Raw genomic sequence first — 17,342 nt, 5'->3', positions numbered from 1 at the left:
CACCGCTTAGTGTCTGACTCTAATACCATTTGTAATAACTCAAGTTCATCGCTAGCAGATACTGTCTGCTTTGGTTCGTTATGCATCGCCGTGAGTTTCACAATTTTAAGGAATGTTTCGTTTTTCTCTCTAACCAATATAGGATCTAACATAAAAGTAAATCATATATATTATTGATAATAATTAATTAATTTACGATTTATAATTATTACAGATCACGACAAAGTGAGATGCATGTTAGAAGTTTGGGCCAAATTGTTTGTTCTGCGGACGCGTAAGTTTGGATCTGCTAGCCCTAATCACAGGGAAGCCCAAAGCGATCATCTGTCGTCTCTCTGAGTCCCAATAATAATTGTGAGAGAGAGAGAGAGAGATAACGAAGAAGGAGAAACAGAGAGCACCGAATCAAGAGGAAGCTTCAATTGGTGGCCTCCGAATTGGGGTTGGAGAGAAGGGTAAAACATCCTTGGACTTGACAGATTTTCGACGCAGTGTTTGAAGGAATCAAGTGGGGGAGATACTGTTGCAGGAAAATAGATAGAGACAGAGAGGAAGATACAGCGTTTTTGCATGAGGGCAAAGATGCTTGGAGAATGTGGAAGGATATTAGAGATAGAGAAGCGGGAAAACTCCGCCCAAATTCTTTTGCTAATCGTGTTAAATCCGATCGAGTCAGCAGTCTGCAACTTTCCAATCATAAGGACATTGTCTCTCCCCATCGAGGTTCCGTCAACTCACTTCAGGTAATCCTAGATTTCTTATCCTACATTGAAACAATTTGCATTTTAATTGATTTGAATGAACGAAGTTGGACATTGTTCGATTATAGTTTCTTTCTGGTTTGAGTTCAGATCTTTTTGCTGTCCAACTTAGTTCTTTTTTGGCCATGTTGAATTCGTTTGGGGTGTTATTTACTTGTTGAAATTATCGGATTAGATTGTAAGTTTCCTATTTCTGCTAATCGCACGCTTGTCATAATTAATTATTGCCCTCGGGTTGTATTCATTTCTATTAATTGCACAACGCGAAAAAGGAAAGGAGAAGTTTAGTTTGTGGATTTTCCATTTAGTATTGTGACCTACCATAGAAACCAAAAACCTTTAAACGTGTGTAGCTTCGTTGTAGCTGGAATTCTAGTTTCTATCGGTGTAGTTCTAGTTGGAATTTGATGTTGCCGATTGACGGTGGAGGACCTAAACCAGAAAGGAGATTAGTCATTTTTTTTTTTTTTTTTCTTCTTCTTCTCTTTCTCTCATGTTCTTTTACTTCTTCTTCTGGGAGAAGGATACCATGAAGCTTGAGCCAGGAGAGGCAGAAGAGAGACAACAAAAGAAGTTAGAAAACGTGAATGAGCTAAGATTCACCGAGGACAAATTGTATTAAATAGGCTAAGCTTATAATGGTTAAATCACCGATGAACCCAAAAGCTTAAGCTGATGGGTTATGATAAATTTAGTATATGAACGTTTAAACACTCTTCCCTCAATTGTGGACTTGGAAACTTGTAGATATCACAATAAGCGAAAATCACTATTAATTGGGGGAATAACTTTATAGGGTTTTGAACACAAGCGCTCTTTCTTTGATATCATGTTAAATCACCAATTAACTCCAAAGTAACTCCAAAGCTTAGCTTTAAGTTGACGGGTTATAGTAAATTGAAATATATCAACACTTTAATGGTAACAAACCCATAAAAGTGGCAGCGTATGAAAACTAAATGAACATAACAGAAAGTAAGGATCACAAGGGCCGAATACACAAAAGTTAATAAAAAAATAATAAAAGTTGTAGTACCTCCTGAAATGGTTGTTTAGCACTTCAACATCTTAATGAGGTCTTCATTGACTTTATGTTCTTAATTGTGCTCTCCTAAGCCAGAATCAGGAGTTAGGATGACTTTTGTTGATTATAGAGAAGTTTTCATTTTGGAACTTTCTAAAGTTGCTGAGTTTATAATTGGACTTTGTTTACCTTTTGGAAAACTGATTCTGTTTTGAACCAAGTGGAGAACTACAAAGGATAAGTATATAAAGCAACTTGAAATCCTTTTTGGATTTATGACTACAACAAAGATATGAACTCAATTTGTTGCATCATATAGGTCTTTGTTTTTCACTGACCCCGCAGAATTAGCTTAATATTATACTTTTTTTAAGCTTGACTTCAGTATATGTCATGCATAGGCAATAAAATTTTCGAACACACGTCACAAAGAGCAATCTTTAGTAAGCATTTTATCTGATTGACATTGGTGTTCTTTTATAATTATTGTTCTATTGATAACTCTATTAACATATTTTATATTTATTTTACCTCATTCTGTTTCTTCTGAATTTCAACATTCTTTTAGGTCGATTATGGTCTTGTAGCCCAACCACCATGGTTGGCCCAATCGTTAAAGAAGCAAAAATTTTAAAGCTAGATGGTCTTTGAGGTCGTCATGGGTTTAAACCATGGTGGCTCATAGGATATGAAATATTCCATGAGTTCTTGACATCAAATATTGTAGAGCCAAGCACATTGTGCCCTGAGAGTAGTCAAGGCGCATGTAAGTTGGCTTGAACACTTGTGGCTATTAAAGGAAGTTTGGTGTTGTAGAGCTAGTTGAGTGTTCGGATTTTATAAGCTTGATTTTTGTTGATTTCATTCTTTAGTAGGTATCTATGTTCCATTTTCATAACGTGCTTATAAAACTAATAAGAACATCTAGCACCGACATTCTGGGTCATGAAATCAGGTCGATTTGACGGAGGGGAGATATTTGTTATCTGGAGCATCAGATGCATCGGCTGCTGTTTTTGATATTCAACGTGCATCTCATTCTGAGGGTCTTATTGCAAAATACCAATGCCTTTTTGCAGTTGATAAGCAGCATGAACATGGACATAAATATGCAATTTCCTCGGCCATATGGTATCCCATTGATACTGGATTGTTTGTCACAGGTTCATATGATCATCACATTAATGTCTGGGATACAAATACAACTCAGGTAGGTAACTTAGTGATCATGTGGGTTTTACCAGCAATTTTGTTATAAACTAATATTTCCTTCTTGTAGGTGGTGGTGAACTTTAAATTGCCTGGAAAAGTCTATAGGACAGCCATGTCCTCTTTGGCAACATCACACATGCTGATTGCTGCTGGAACAGAAGATGTTCAAGTCCGCCTTTGTGATATTTCATCGGGGGCATTTTCTCACACCTTATCTGGACATCGTGGTATGGTGGTGGTCTGTACTTTTAATTCTAAGAGAGTTTGTTGCTCTCTTTAAGTTGTACCAATTGTTTTAGTTTCAAAATATTACAGCAATTGCAGTCCTTAGTTTTAATCAATTTGTGGAAGATGTAAATACCTGTATGACAAACAGTTTAAGAGCTTGATTATTAATTTCCCTGATCTATGCCCCCTTCCAGTTTTGCTTTCCCATTGTGTAGTACTTTACCCGTTTTACAATTTGCAACACCTGATTGTTTATGAAATTTATTCAACCAGTCTTTTCTGTTTTGCCTATCTATCTATGTAAATCATATCTATTGACATTAATGTTTATATTATCATTTTATAGATGGTGTAATGAGTGTAGAATGGTCAGCTTCTAGCGAGTGGGTTTTGATTACTGGCGGATGTGATGGAGCAATTCGTTTTTGGGACATCAGACGAGCTGGATGTTTTCGAGTTCTAGATCAGTCTCAATCCCAGCTCGGGCGACGTCCACCTATTTCAGGATGGACTGCAAATAAGGTCCCTCTCCTCCCTAGTTTGGCTATCACGGTATCCACCAGTTCTTTTGTTTGTCAATTAATAGATTTTATTTTATTTTTTCTCAGCTATCAACATCTAAGTCCCATTTGGCCAGCCAAGGTTCAAATATGAAATCTCGCATACTTCATAAGAAACTAGCCACCAATGGAAACGCAACAAAGCCATCATCTACTACAGGTAAACTGCCAGCTAAGGGATCCACAAGGCAGAGGCTACACCCAGGGCTTTTGTCCAGCCAGGATCGAGCAGTTTCTCACTACGGTGCTGTTACTGGATTAAAAGTAACTGGAGATGGCATGTACCTTCTCAGTGCAGGTGGAGTTACCCTGTCAACCCTTTCCAATCCAATTAAATATAGTTTAACTGTTTTATATTCATTTTCTTCTGGAATTAATCATCTATTAAAAGCCATGATTTTCCTAGTATGCGGCTGCCGGACATCGTGCCTTGATGGAGGAAAAATTAGTGGATTGATCAAGTTGAAGCACAAGGGGAATTTAAAATGAGAACGCCGTTAGATTTTGATTATAAAAGAAGATACCTATAATTGAGTATTTTGAAAATCCTTTTGTACATGTTAGTCATGTACCTTACTTCTGGTGATAATGATGCTGATAGGAGTGTTGAAATATCAATAACAAGATCTGCATTAATGTTATTTTAACAAATCTTGATAGTTTGAGAATTGAGTTCTTTATTAGACCCTCTATCTGAATTGTGATATAATTAAATCTACTAACGACAGTTCATTAGCAATATCTTCTTGTTTGAATTTCTTTTTTCACAATCGGTTGAGGCAGTCATGTTATACTGTTATTCCCCCGTCCCACCCCCATATAAAATGATCAGATGTTAAATTTGGATTCTGATTCCAGGTTCTGATTCAAGGTTAAAGTTGTGGGATGTCGAATCCGGGTGTAACACGCTCGTGAATTATGAAACCGTGAGATTACATACCAATAAGCCGTTGCAATTAGCCACATCTCAAGACTCAGCCCTTGTATTTGCTCCATGCATGGCAAATATTAAAGTACATACTTCTTCCTATATCTTTCAGCTTCTTTGTGTCTACAGCTTACGTGTAATCTAGTTAACTTCTTGAACTTTTAGGCATTTGATATGTGGACAGGGAAGGCATCCCTGACGCTTAGCGGCCATTACGAAGCTGTGAACTGTTGCTTGTATAGTTTCCAGGATCAGGTACGGTTGGTTCAACTGAATTCGAAAAATTGTGGAACAAATGATAAAAGTTGCTTCAAAATTTTGCAATGTTCTTCAGGAACTGTACACTGGTGGGAACGATAGGCAAATTCTCGTCTGGTCACCATCCCGGGACTCTACCGAACTGGTACATCTTCTGAACTCATGCCCCTGCATGTAATGGAATTAAATAACTCTGGATTTGCCTTCCATTAATATCAATGAAGTTTCCTGGTAGCTTATTCCATTTTAGTGGACTCGCAGGATTGGGAATCCAGTGCAGACAAAGATAACTGGAGCGACTGATTGTCCTCTTCCACAAGGACGTTCGGTTTCAACGCTGATGCCATCCATAAAACTCTGCCCACCATGTACATAACTTTCCAGATTTGTATCATCTTTGAATGATTCTGCCCTCTCTTTCAAACTGTCAACTAGGACGTGCACTATACTATAGCGTGGACTTGAAAAAACTCCACATCTTGTTCATTAGTAATAAACATGTTTCAAACTAAAGCCACGTTGGGTTTGACTTTGTAGCTTTTTCATCGTGCTTGGTAACTTTGTTATAATGTCTTGGATACGCAATTATATGATTGAAAACTTGGGTTTGTTCTAGAATGATACTGTCATGATTTGGAAATACATGGATATAATCTTTGATCAGCTTTTTAGTGTATGACTTTTTGTGATGTCCCACATTGGTTGGGGAGGAGAATAAACCATACTTTATAAGGGTGTGAAAACTTTCTCCTAACAAATGCGTTTTAAAGTCTTGAGGGGAATCTCGGAAGGAAAAGCCTAAAAGGACAATATCTGCTATAGGGATCTGTGTTGTTACACTGTTTTAGGAATATGCTAACAACCGTGTTTGAATTTCAATCTCTAGAGTTTTATTTTTGAAAATGTTGATGAAGACTTTGAGAAAACTTATGGCAATCGCGGAGATGAGGAAAATTGTTTGAATTAGTCAATAAAACTTTACTTATAGCTTAATTAATTGACCATAAACATATTTGAATGTCATATTTGCACATCTATAAAAATGGATGAAAATTAATTTATGTCGTATCTCCATTTCATAACATCAAAATCAGAAAAAGGCATTAATCTATGTGGGAGGGTGAAGGAAGATCAGTTTGTGTATTAATTAGAGGGGGCAGAGGCCAGCCAAGCAGCGTTGTGGGCATGCCATTTAGGGTGTGAGAGAGGGCCAGAAGTAAGCAAGTTGTGATACTCAAATGGAGTTTATAGTGGGAGCCCAAGCTCTATTACTCCTGAATTCCACTAGTTGCATAAAAATAAAGACCATATGAATGTGTAGCCATTGCCATTGCACGTTTTGTGGAACCTTCAAATTGAGTATGCTTATTCTACTCCTCACAATTCATTCACTTATTTCATATTCAAACATCTCACTTATCCCTTAGTTGACTTAATTTGTGTTTAGGGATTTGATGTATTCTTCATTATTTTTAATGAGCGGTACACGAATGAACCAAAAACTATATATAAATGAGAGTGATCTTTGAGCATAAAATGACTGAAAAAGATTTAGAAGAATTGAAAGTTATTATCCATACCAACCTGCTGCATCTTGGTGGCTCAATCATAAGAGCTTCAAAATTAAACTTGTTTTACTTAAAGCAATTTTATGTTGAGTGACCTTTTGATATTGCGAGATATGCAGAAGAATGTCGGGATTAGTTGGTGTCGAATTCGAATTTTGAATCCTAATTTGTATCATGAGCATGGGTCGTCGTTACACACTGTTTCCATTATAGTTCATAAAATATTTATAGATCATGATGTCTTGTATAAACATACATATAATCGTACAAGTCTTGATCGATCATGCATGAGGGTGCACATATCACATAAATCATACACAACCATTCAATTCAAGCGTTCCAACAGTGAGCCTAGTTACCTCATAAGCTTAAATTCAAGTAATTTTTTTGTTTTATTAAATCAAGTTTAGATAAACACGAAGATTAGGTAAGATATTAAATTATTCATTAAAAAGTTGCAGAAAAGAGCGGATATGGGGACTTGAGTTGCATCACAATTAGGTGATTATAGAGGCAGACACGAGTAGTTTGATGTCTGAACTAATGGATCAATGACGACTTCACTTATTACATTAGTTTTATTAGTCTACCCGAAATCAAATAGTTTTAATCCACCTTTCTATAAAATTAAATAAGATTTTTAATGTTGGGTATTTAACTAAGATATTTAATAACTAAAACAAATTGCAAAATTATAAATAATAAAAGTTAGACAGAGAAAAAAAATTAATTTTAAGAAATAATTATTGTGATAATTTAAAATGTTTTGTCGTTATGTACTAATTTTGCCGTCGAATGGCAAATAAAAAGGCCGCGCCATTTTACCTCTTCGTCATGTTCTTCAGAATTTCAGATATGAAAATTAGAGAAAAATCCAGTAGCTTCAAATATCTCTCCAAGCTCAGTGGACTCTCCGTCGTCACCGCCAAGCCCAAGGACGTTCCTTCTTCTCCGGTAGGCTCCACGTCGCCGGAAATGGATCCCGGCATCTGGAGCCGACTTCCACCGGAACTTCTTGATCACGTACTCTCTTTTCTTCCTCTCAGAACCTGTTTTAACCTAAGATCGACTTGTAAGCATTTTGATTCTCTCTTGTATTCTCCTTCTTTCGTCTCTAAGCACTCTGATTCCTCTTTCTCCTCCTTCCTCTTGCTGGCGCATCCGCAATGTTTTCGTCAGTTACCTCTGTACGATTCTGCTCACGGAACTTGGCGGAGCTTGCCGCTCTCTGTTTCCGTTTCGCTTCCTTCTGGCATTCCTTCTACTGCTCTTGTTTCCACTGCCAACGGCCTCGTTTGCTTTTCTCTTCGAAATTCTTGCTCCTTCGTTGTTTGCAATCTCTTGACCAAATCCTCCAGACTGATGTTGGTTTTCACAGAATTTAGAGGAAATTCAGAAAATGCGTAACAAAAAGGAGAGAGAAAAAAATAACTCTGAATTTGACTGCGTTGAGGTTGTTTTGTTTTCTGAACAATTCTCCTATTTAAAGTAAAAAGGAATTCTAAAATTGGCTGGAGAGTGGCCAACTAAATCTGTGCCACTCCCTTCTAAAACTCTGGTGATCCATTCGACGTGATTTGTCAAATGGTCAAACTCACGATTTTCTGAAATCGTGTGAATAAGAAAAACGGTAAAACTCAGGTTTTATCTAACAATCTCCTCCTAAAACCTGTAGTATATCTACCTTACTATTTGAACTCCGATCTTTGAGCGTAGTTCTTCAAATTTCACCCGCGCCAGGGACTTGGTGAAGATGTCTCCAAGTTGTTCCTCTGTTCGGATGTAATCAATTTTGATGAGCCCTCGATCTGCACATTCTCGAATGTAGTGGAACCTGATTTCTATGTGCTTGCTTCGTTCATGCAAAACTGGATTTTTGATCAGGGAGATCGTAGCTTTGTTGTCTACGTATAGCATTGGTGGATCACTTTCTCTCCCGATGAGTTCTTCCATTAGTCGCGCAAGCCAGATCCCTTGTGTTGCTGCCATCGAAGCGGCGATGTATTCTGCTTCACAGGAAGACAAAGCAACTACCTTCTGTTTTGTTGATTGCCAGCAGATTGCGCCGCCTGAGAGAAAGTAGATCATTCCGCTAGTGCTCTTACGATCATCAACGTCACCGGCCATGTCACTATCACTGTAACCAACTAGCTTGAGTTTCTCCTTTCCGCTCCCTGCGCAGTATCTTACACCCCAGCCTCTAGTTCCGGCTACATAGCGCAGGATGCGCTTGACAGCCACTAAATGCTCCTCCCTAGGTGCTTCCATAAACCGGCTCACATATCCAACAGAATAAGCAAGATCAGGACGAGAGTTTACCAGATAGCGTAGACTCCCGACAATGCTGCGGTAATTGGTGGAGTCGACTGTCGTCGTAGTGCCAGCCTTCCTTAGTTGGAGTCGGGCCTCCATTGGCGTCCTTGTAGGATTACTGTCCACAAGTCCAGTTGTGTCCAGCAGCTTCTTTGCGTATGCACTTTGGCAGATGGAGATGCCGGTAGAATTCTGTTGCACTTCGATGCCGAGATAGTAGCTGAGCACGCCGAGATCGCTCATCTCGAAGTTTTTCGACATCTCCTTTTTGAACCTTCCGAGGACTTCCATGTCACCTCCAGTGATTATGAGGTCGTCGACGTACACTCCCACGATTAGTCGCTTCGTGTCATGGCCGTGCGTGTACATGCCATGCTCAGAGGCGCAACGTTTGAATTTCAGTGACAGTAAGGTACTGTCGAGCTTCGCGTTCCAGGCTCGTGGAGCTTGTCGAAGCCCGTAGAGTGCCTTGTGCAGGCGCAATACTTTATTGGGGTTGTTGTTATCCAGGAAGCCAGGTGGTTGTCGGACATAAACAGTCTCCTTCAGCTCTCCGTTAAGGAAAGCAGACTTTACGTCCATATGGTGAACCTCCCAAGAGTAATGTGCTGCAATTGCAAGTAAGAAACGAACGGATTCTAACCTTGCCACTGGCGCAAATACCTCTTCGAAGTCCACTCCTTGCTTCTGGACGTAGCCCTTCGCTACCAGACGGGCCTTGTGTTTCACAACCTCTCCTTTTTCGTTGCGCTTCAGTTTGAAGACCCATTTGAGCCCTATGGCTTGGTGTCCCGGCGGCATATCCTCCAGACTCCACGTCTGATTTTCGATGATGGATGTCATCTCCTCCTGCATTGCCTTCAGCCAGCACGGGTTCTTTTCTGCTTCGGCGAAGGTGTTCGGTTCATCTGCACTGATGGCATGTAGTTCGGCCACTTCTTCGAGCTCGCGCACTGCCAGTCCAGGTGGTTCACCTCCTCCTACTAGGTCGTCCATCCTCCGGTACCTGGCCTCCAGATCAGTATCGTGATCGGCATCCAGCGTCGAATCCACAGTCCGTGGTGTTGCGAATTCCACTGGTTCAGGGGTTGCACCTGCTGGCGGCGGTGACGGCTGCTGATGCTGGGCTCCTCCTTCTTCCGGCTCAGTGACGAGGTACTCCACCGTGAATTGATTTGGATTATGGTCTGCCTCGATCACGTCATTCCACTGCCAGAAGGTGCTTTCATCGAAGACGACGTCGCGAGACACGTGAGCTCGCCCCCCTACAGGATCATATAGTCTGTACGCCTTGCTCCCGGGTTCATAGCCGATAAAAACGACCTTCAGCCCCCTAGGATCGAGCTTGGCGAGGTGGGGACGTGTTACCTTCATGTAAGCGACGCAGCCGAACACGCGAAAATGATGTACCGCTGGTTTTTTGTTGTACCAGGCCTCATATGGTGTCTTCCCGTCAAGGCTTCGGGTTGGTGACCGATTGAGGAGATATACGGCCGTCATTACTGCCTCTCCCCAGAATCTCCCAGGCATCCCGGCCGTCACCAACAATGACCTTGCTGTCCCGACGATGGTCTGATTCCGGCGCTCCACCACTCCATTCTATTGGGGGGAGTAGGGCGCCGTTAGGTGCCGTTGTATGCCGTTTTCGTCACAGTACTTACCGAAACTTGTCGAGGTGAATTCTCCGCCTCGGTCTGTGCGCAGCACTCGCATCTTCTTCTCACATTCGGCCTCCGCTCGCGCTTTAATGCACTTAACCGCCTCTGCCGCCTCACTTTTCGCTTGCAGCAGGGTCAGCCACATGAAGCGGCTTTTGTCATCGACTAACAGGAGGAAGAGACTCTTACCGCCTGGGGTTGCCGGCTTGATGGGCCCGCAGATATCGCCGTGTACAAGCTCCAACGGCTCATCGGCTCGATAGGATGTTCGAGACGGAAAGGGTGTGCGCCTCTGTTTGCCGATGAGGCACCCGTCGCACAGCTTGTTCACACCTTTGATTGCTGGCAAACCGTGCACTAACTCCTCCTTCTGTAGTTTTTCTAGAGCAGGAAAGTTTAAATGCCCGTACCTTGCGTGCCACCTCCAAGATACCTCTTCGATCTTGGCCGAGAGACTGACAGGTTGCTCTATCTCTAACTCCAGGATGTAAAGACGGTTTGTCGTGCGCCTTGCCTGTGTGAGCAGCCGTCGTTGATTATCGCAAATTTTGAGTAGTCCGCGCTCGATGGAGATGAAACAGCCTGTCTCATCGAGTTGACCCAGGCTCACAAGGTTAGCCTTGAGCCTCGGGATGAAGTAGACGTCGGTCAGCTTGCGATGCTCGCCTCCCTTGCTGGCGAACAAGATGGTGCCGCGTCCTTCGATCTCTACGACGGATCCGTCGCCGTTTCACCGTCCCGCGGATCCCCGAGTCGAGTTCGGAGAAAGCAGATCTAGCCCCGGTCATATGGTTTGTTGCCCCTGTGTCTAGGATCCATCGCCGGTCCTTGTGTGGCTCATCCCGCTCGCTGATCTGAGCGAACACTCGCTCCTCCTTCAGTTGAATTGGCTCCCTAGCTGGTGCCACCTTTGCTACGCCCAGCTGGAGCTCTTTCTCGAGTTCAACATCGTTGTTGATTACCTCCATTTCCGTGGATTTGGAATCGACAATGGGGACACATGCACTTACCATGAAGAGAGCTGGCTCGTCCTCCTCGGATTGAGCCACATGGGCCTTTTCGGCCTTCTCCTTATTCCTAAGCTTGCTCCAGCAATTCCTGCTTAGGTGTCCTCTCTTCCCACAGTTCGAGCAGATTGGCCTGCCATTGGTCGACTCCTTCTTTTGATTCCCATCTTTCCCGCGCATGCGCCCGTGGGAGATCCATGGCTTCTTACCGTCTTTGCGGCTGGAGGAGGACCCGTTGCTCTGGCCGGTGTTGTCACGGAGCTTTAGACGTGCAAGCCATTCCTCCTCTGTGAGGAGTAGACGACCCCCCTTGTCGACAGCTGAAATAGTATTTTTCTTCCGCTGCTCGACGTTACGCAGTCTTCCGGTCACCTCTTCTACCGTTAGGTCGTTCACGTCAAGCAATGTCTCGATTGAAATCGCAACTTGCTCGAGGTGATCAGGGACAACCTGCAGCATCTTCTTCACGATTTCTGTCTCGCTGATGCTGCCACCGAGTGTGGTGATGTTGTTGGCGAGCCCCGTGATCCGCATTGAAAAATCATCGACAGATTCACCGTCCTTAAAGCGGATCTCCGAGAGCTCCTTCCGCAACTGCTCGATGTTGGATTCCCGCACTCGCTGTACACCGACCCGACGGGATTTGATTCCCTCCCAGGCCGATTGCGCGGTGCGCTTGGTGGAGAGAGACGCAAGCATCTCTGGGGGCACAGATCGTAATATGGCGGCAAACGCCAACCGATCCTCACGGTACTCAATCGTTTCTCCTTCCTCTGGCTCAACAGCATGCCATAACCCTTGCGCCTGTAGGTTGACGCGCATCAACAAGATCCATTCGTTATAATTGGACTTTGTCAATATTGGATACTGAACGACGGCAGTCGTTGTCTCCCTGATCACCCGCTCAACGATAACTTGACGCCCTCTTCGTGGCGGCGGTGATGGAGATGTCGGCACACGACGACGGCGTGGAGGAGTGAGTGAGCCTGCCCGAGATGGGCCCCACGATGTGTGTGTTTTTGCACTTCGCATTTTCTTGTACTCGAACCTGAGACCTTAGTGATGTTAGGTCAAAGCTCTAACCACTTGAGCTATTCAACTTGTTTGTTGATAGGTTGGCTCCTCTACAATGATATACACCGATCTTCAACTTGGCTCTGATACCACTTGTTGGTTTTCACAGAATTTAGAGGAAATTCAGAAAATGCGTAACAAAAAGGAGAGAGAAAAAAATAACTCTGAATTTGACTGCGTTGAGGTTGTTTTGTTTTCTGAACAATTCTCCTATTTAAAGTAAAAAGGAATTCTAAAATTGGCTGGAGAGTGGCCAACTAAATCTGTGCCACTCCCTTCTAAAACTCTGGTGATCCATTCGACGTGATTTGTCAAATGGTCAAACTCACGATTTTCTGAAATCGTGTGAATAAGAAAAACGGTAAAACTCAGGTTTTATCTAACAACTGATCGAATTTCCGTATCATCCATTCGCATTCGAGTTGCTGACGTTGGTTTCCGTGCCCCTAGGATACAAGATTTTCACGCTCTTCTCCGGCTCGTCTCCTGTTTCCGTTCTGGTATTCGATTCCAGGGATCATTCCTGGCGAAAATTCGACAATTTCGCGCCGATTCTCGGGGATAATCATCGCCAAGAAGCTGCTTGCTATAATGGCCGTTTGTATTTTTTTACGCCAGAACCATTTTCTATTGTTACCTTCGATTTGGAAAATGGCGAGTGGGAGGAAACCGATATCGTAATGCCCGAGGATCTCACGTTTGTTAGATTAGTGAGCGATGGAGATAGGAAATTGTATATGATCGGTGGAATTGGTAGGAATGGGATTTCAAGGAGCTTGAAGCTATGGGAGTTTTCAGAACAGAGAAATTGGGTGGAAATTGAAAATGTGCCGCAGATGATTTGTAAGAAGTTCATGTCGATTTGTTACCACAATTACAAGCACGTTTATTGCTTTTGGCATCAGGGAACCATCTGTCTTTGTTGCCACACTTGGCCGGAGATTCTGTATTACAAATTGAGCAGGAGAACATGGCATTGGCTTCCCAAATGCCCTTCTCTTCCGGAAAGATGGAGCTGTGGTTTCAGATGGTTCTCATTTGTGCCAGAATTGTACGCATCTGCCTGACTTGTTTCCCCCCGATTCAGGTTCAGATTGCTTTGTTCCATTCCCAATTTCGTTCTTGCTTTGATCAGTCTGTCATGTGTATGTAAAAATGCTTCAAAGGAACTTCTATAGGTTTCTTGAATCTGCCCATTTAGCAATGCTTTATTCAAAAGCCTTTATATTCTTAACTGATTAGTTCTCTGTTTATTTTGGGGGTTCCATCTGATGGTAATTGCTGTTTGACTTCCCAGAAATATTTTGACTTGGGAGCTTGGAGTTCAATTTGTGGTATTCAGAGTCAAAAGGTCAATCACATGTTTGCAACCTTGTACATAACCAATGAACTACAAACCAAAAGGTTAGTCTTACTTTCATAATCTATCCATTTATACATTGTAAGAATGTTGTGAATGTGAAAAGGGTGGTTCAGTTCAATTCAATTCAATATGCCATCAATGCAACAACGGCCAAAATGAGCCATATTATTTGTCTTTAAAGCGGCAGCAGCCTGCGATTGGGTTTTCCTTATATGCTTAATTTATTGCGCCACTTTGAAAGAGAAGGCAATGGCGGGTCACTAATTCACATGGTTTTTCCTGTTATTAAATTGAAAGGACGTTTTGTGGATGGGAAAATTAATGAAAGTCAACTATTTGGGAGGGAAATTTTTTAGGGGCAACTTGGAATATGATAAAAGGATTGACAATTACAATGATGAAGGAAGGAAGAAACAGAAGGAAGATGAACAGGTTCCGTTGAAAAATAAAAAAGTAATGAAAAGCATGGAAAACTGGACACATGGTACGCCATTGATGATAGTCTTTGAATTCATCAAACTTCATAATTAGTATCAAATTCTAAGGCGGCCACTAAATTACTAAAGGAAATTTTTGTCCATTAGTTGTATGGACGACTCAATTTTTTCAAGTTCAAACTTGATATTTATGTGTGATGTGGTACACATTTGTAGTCAAATGAATTCTATTTCTTCCCTAATTTTCTAGTTTATTTGGGTTTTGCCGACAGATTGTAAACATCGATGGAGGACGCAATAGAGGCGACAGAAAGACTAGGAGACAATCGAGGTGATGTTATTTTGAACATGACGCTCTTGTTTTTCTGCTAATTTCTAGTTCTTTGCTTTTGGTAATTTGAGCTACTGATGGGTTAATTGGAAAATCCATTACATATAATCAAGTAAGATGTTTATACTATGACATGCAAATATGGAGAAGTTTATGCTCTCAAATATAATTAAAAGAAATTATGTATTTGTGTTATGAACTTTTATGGAACTCTGCTTTTTGGTTAATTTATAGTTAATTGCTTTTGATTTGGGTCAGTTATAAAATCTCTTACATGAGTCAGAAGTTTGTGGCTGAAACTACTTGTTGGTGGCCGAAACAAATATAGTCGATTTCCTCAAGTTCTTACATATAGATCTGATGAAGGAGGGGATAAAGTAGAAACTTATCTTGAGCCAAGACTACATCGGAATAAGGATCATAAGAATATGATAGTTAAAAAAGGTTTAAAGAATTGAAAGTTAGTACCTATACCAACAAGATGTACTTTCTTTTTCGATGGCTCAATTATAAGAAATTTATGGTTAAACGTGCTTTACTTAGAGCAATTTTATGTTAGGTGAGCTCATATAAATTTTCTTAAGATGCATTTGAAGGAGTTGTATTAGTTTATGGGAATACTCTTCGATCTTAATCTTAAGAAGCTAGAAGTTGGTAACTTAACAATGTCACAGTGAACGAAGGGAAATGTCAGATTCATTTGGATTCCAAATCTTGATTTGAATCTTAGGCACGAGTTATTACGTAGGATACAAATACATTATGTCTATAAATTCATTTATATTTTTTTTAATGGGAAATCTTCCTTCAACAAATCTCATACTATGAATATAAGGAAATATTCTTCCAATTAGGTTGATTAATGAATTAGATAAAATGTTAATTATCATATATTTTCTATTTTTAAATGTCAAATGAGTCCATGATTTAAGAGATTTCGTAGAGGATAAGTTTGGTTTTATTTGAATATAATTATGAGATAATTATGATTTGTTAAGGGGTATTTTTGTCCTTCAACAATCCCATTTAAGCCCAACAGTTTCTCCCCAATCAGGATTCGGAAATTGTTTTGGAAAACTTAATTTCAACTATAGCCTTGTTGGATATTTTCTTACCAATTTACCCTTCTATTTTAATTTAATATATTTGTTTCCTAATAGATATGTTATTTAAGGTAATAATTAATACTAATATATTCTTATCTTCCAATCTTATGCAAATGTTACGTTAGAATTAAATCTCAACTTTTATTAATATATATTATCTAAATTTATGTTTAATCATTATCCAAAATTCCCTATATTTCTCCATCAATTTCACTTAAGAGAGTTTTTTTTTTTTTTTTTTTTTTTTTTTTTTTTTTTTTTTTTTTTTNTTTTTTTTTTTTTTTTTTTTTTTTTTTTTTTTTTTTTTTTTTTTTTTTTTTTTTAATTTCTTTTGCTCGAATTATGTAAGAAATTTTTTGAGTGGGAAGGTATTTCGAGGTTAGGTTATATTTATTTTTTTAGAATTTTTTAAATGTCGAAAATTCAATTCAACTTGTGGATTAACATACTTTTTGTCCAACCCAGTTGTACTAGCTAAAACCCATTGTTAGTAGATATTGTTCAGTTTGACTCGATACGTGTCACGGTTAGCCTAATGATTTTAAAATGCGTCTATTATGGAGGTTTTCACACTCTTATAAAGAATGGTTTGTTCCTTTCTCCAATGGATATGTGATCTCACAATTCACCCTTTTGGATACCCAATGTCTTCGCTAGTACATCACCATGGTTTTGATACCATTTGTAACAGCTCAAATATTATCCGATTTGGCCCGTTACCTATCGCCGTCAGCTTCACAATTTTAAAACTTTTTTGCTAGGGAGAGGTTTCCACACCTTTATAAACAATGTTCCGTTCCTCTCTCCAACCAATGTGAATCTCACAATACTGTACTTTTAAATTATTTTTAAGAATATTGAACATTTGTAACCAATGTTAGTGATACGTACAAAAAAAAAAAAAAAAAAAAAAAAAAAAAAAAAAACAAAATAAATAAACAATCCGCCAACACAAACACAACCCAACCCAAAAAATATAGGGTTGGCCCGAGAATTCTATTTGGGTTACTAGACTCACCAACCCAACTAACTCAAAATCTTGAATGGGTCTAAAATATATTTTCAACGCCGGTGTGATTTTGGGTAATTTTCTCTTAATATTATAGCATAACAAGCAAATTGGCAAAAATCACCATGTTTTTATAGCTTCAATTTTGTAAAAGTTTGATAGAATCTTGATGTTAGAACATCTTTTTTTGCCAATTGATTCCAAAACTTTCTCCCAATTGATTGACCCAATTCCACAAAATCCACATTACTTTTGGCCCACAAAGATTCCTCCATTTTCTCACATCTGATTAAACCTCATCAACACTTTCTGCCCAACATAATCCAAATAACAATACAAACAAAACCAAAAATATTTACCATTCTTTTTTCTTTTATACATTAACTCCACCTACTCCTAGATATGGATTATGTAATTCATATTCAAATTTGGATTCGAGTCTAAAACCATTCCTGATACCCGATACCGAAACACTACTGAATGATAACGTTCATATATAGTTCGA

The 17,342-nt window shown here is 40.1% G+C and overlaps 2 protein-coding genes across 5 annotated transcripts; both read left to right on the top strand.

The window, feature by feature from the left end:
- Positions 1–326: 326 nt before the first annotated feature.
- LOC111496429 (DNA excision repair protein ERCC-8-like) lies at positions 327–5,589 on the top strand. 3 transcript variants are annotated; one of them, XR_002720457.1, is made up of 9 exons: positions 327–743; positions 2,741–2,995; positions 3,065–3,224; positions 3,572–3,747; positions 3,834–4,083; positions 4,644–4,798; positions 4,898–4,968; positions 5,048–5,116; positions 5,233–5,589. XR_002720457.1 is itself a non-coding variant. In XM_023146859.1 (9 exons), the coding sequence occupies exons 1-9, from the start codon at positions 594–596 to the stop codon at positions 5,345–5,347; spliced, it is 1,431 nt and encodes a 476-aa protein (XP_023002627.1). In that variant the 5' UTR covers positions 327–593; the 3' UTR covers positions 5,348–5,589. The 3 variants fall into 3 exon arrangements, 2 of the variants coding, with proteins under 2 accessions (XP_023002627.1, XP_023002628.1); XM_023146859.1 differs by having other exon boundaries at positions 4,879–4,968; positions 5,222–5,589; XM_023146860.1 differs by having other exon boundaries at positions 328–743; positions 4,879–4,968.
- A 1,804-nt stretch (positions 5,590–7,393) lies between these two features.
- On the top strand, positions 7,394–14,927 carry LOC111496600 (F-box/kelch-repeat protein At5g43190). 2 transcript variants are annotated; one of them, XM_023147090.1, is made up of 5 exons: positions 7,394–7,562; positions 7,719–7,903; positions 12,983–13,678; positions 13,889–13,995; positions 14,664–14,927. In XM_023147090.1, exons 1-3 carry the CDS (start codon positions 7,395–7,397, stop codon positions 13,656–13,658), a joined length of 1,029 nt encoding a protein of 342 aa, XP_023002858.1. In that variant the 5' UTR covers position 7,394; the 3' UTR covers positions 13,659–13,678; positions 13,889–13,995; positions 14,664–14,927. The 2 variants fall into 2 exon arrangements, with proteins under 2 accessions (XP_023002858.1, XP_023002857.1); XM_023147089.1 differs by having other exon boundaries at positions 7,394–7,903.
- The last annotated feature ends 2,415 nt before the right edge of the window (positions 14,928–17,342 follow it).

Source organism: Cucurbita maxima, unplaced genomic scaffold, assembly GCF_002738345.1.
Source record: "Cucurbita maxima cultivar Rimu unplaced genomic scaffold, Cmax_1.0 Cma_Scf00022, whole genome shotgun sequence".
Classification (NCBI taxonomy): domain Eukaryota; kingdom Viridiplantae; phylum Streptophyta; class Magnoliopsida; order Cucurbitales; family Cucurbitaceae; genus Cucurbita; species Cucurbita maxima.
Note: the sequence above shows the minus strand (reverse complement) of the source record. Positions and strands in the feature narration are given on the sequence as shown.

Bases quoted from the DNA above. Each gene is read 5' to 3' on its own strand.
- LOC111496429 (XM_023146859.1), top strand. From the start codon at position 594: ATGTGGAAGGATATTAGAGATAGAGAAGCGGGAAAACTCCGCCCAAAT. The intron at 4,084-4,643 runs GTGGAGTTACCC...TTCTGATTCCAG, and splicing joins CATGTACCTTCTCAGTGCAG to GTTCTGATTCAAGGTTAAAG. The intron at 4,969-5,047 runs GTACGGTTGGTT...AATGTTCTTCAG, and splicing joins TGTATAGTTTCCAGGATCAG to GAACTGTACACTGGTGGGAA.
- LOC111496600 (XM_023147089.1), top strand. From the start codon at position 7,395: ATGAAAATTAGAGAAAAATCCAGTAGCTTCAAATATCTCTCCAAGCTC. The intron at 7,904-12,982 runs GTTGGTTTTCAC...CTAACAACTGAT, and splicing joins ACCAAATCCTCCAGACTGAT to CGAATTTCCGTATCATCCAT.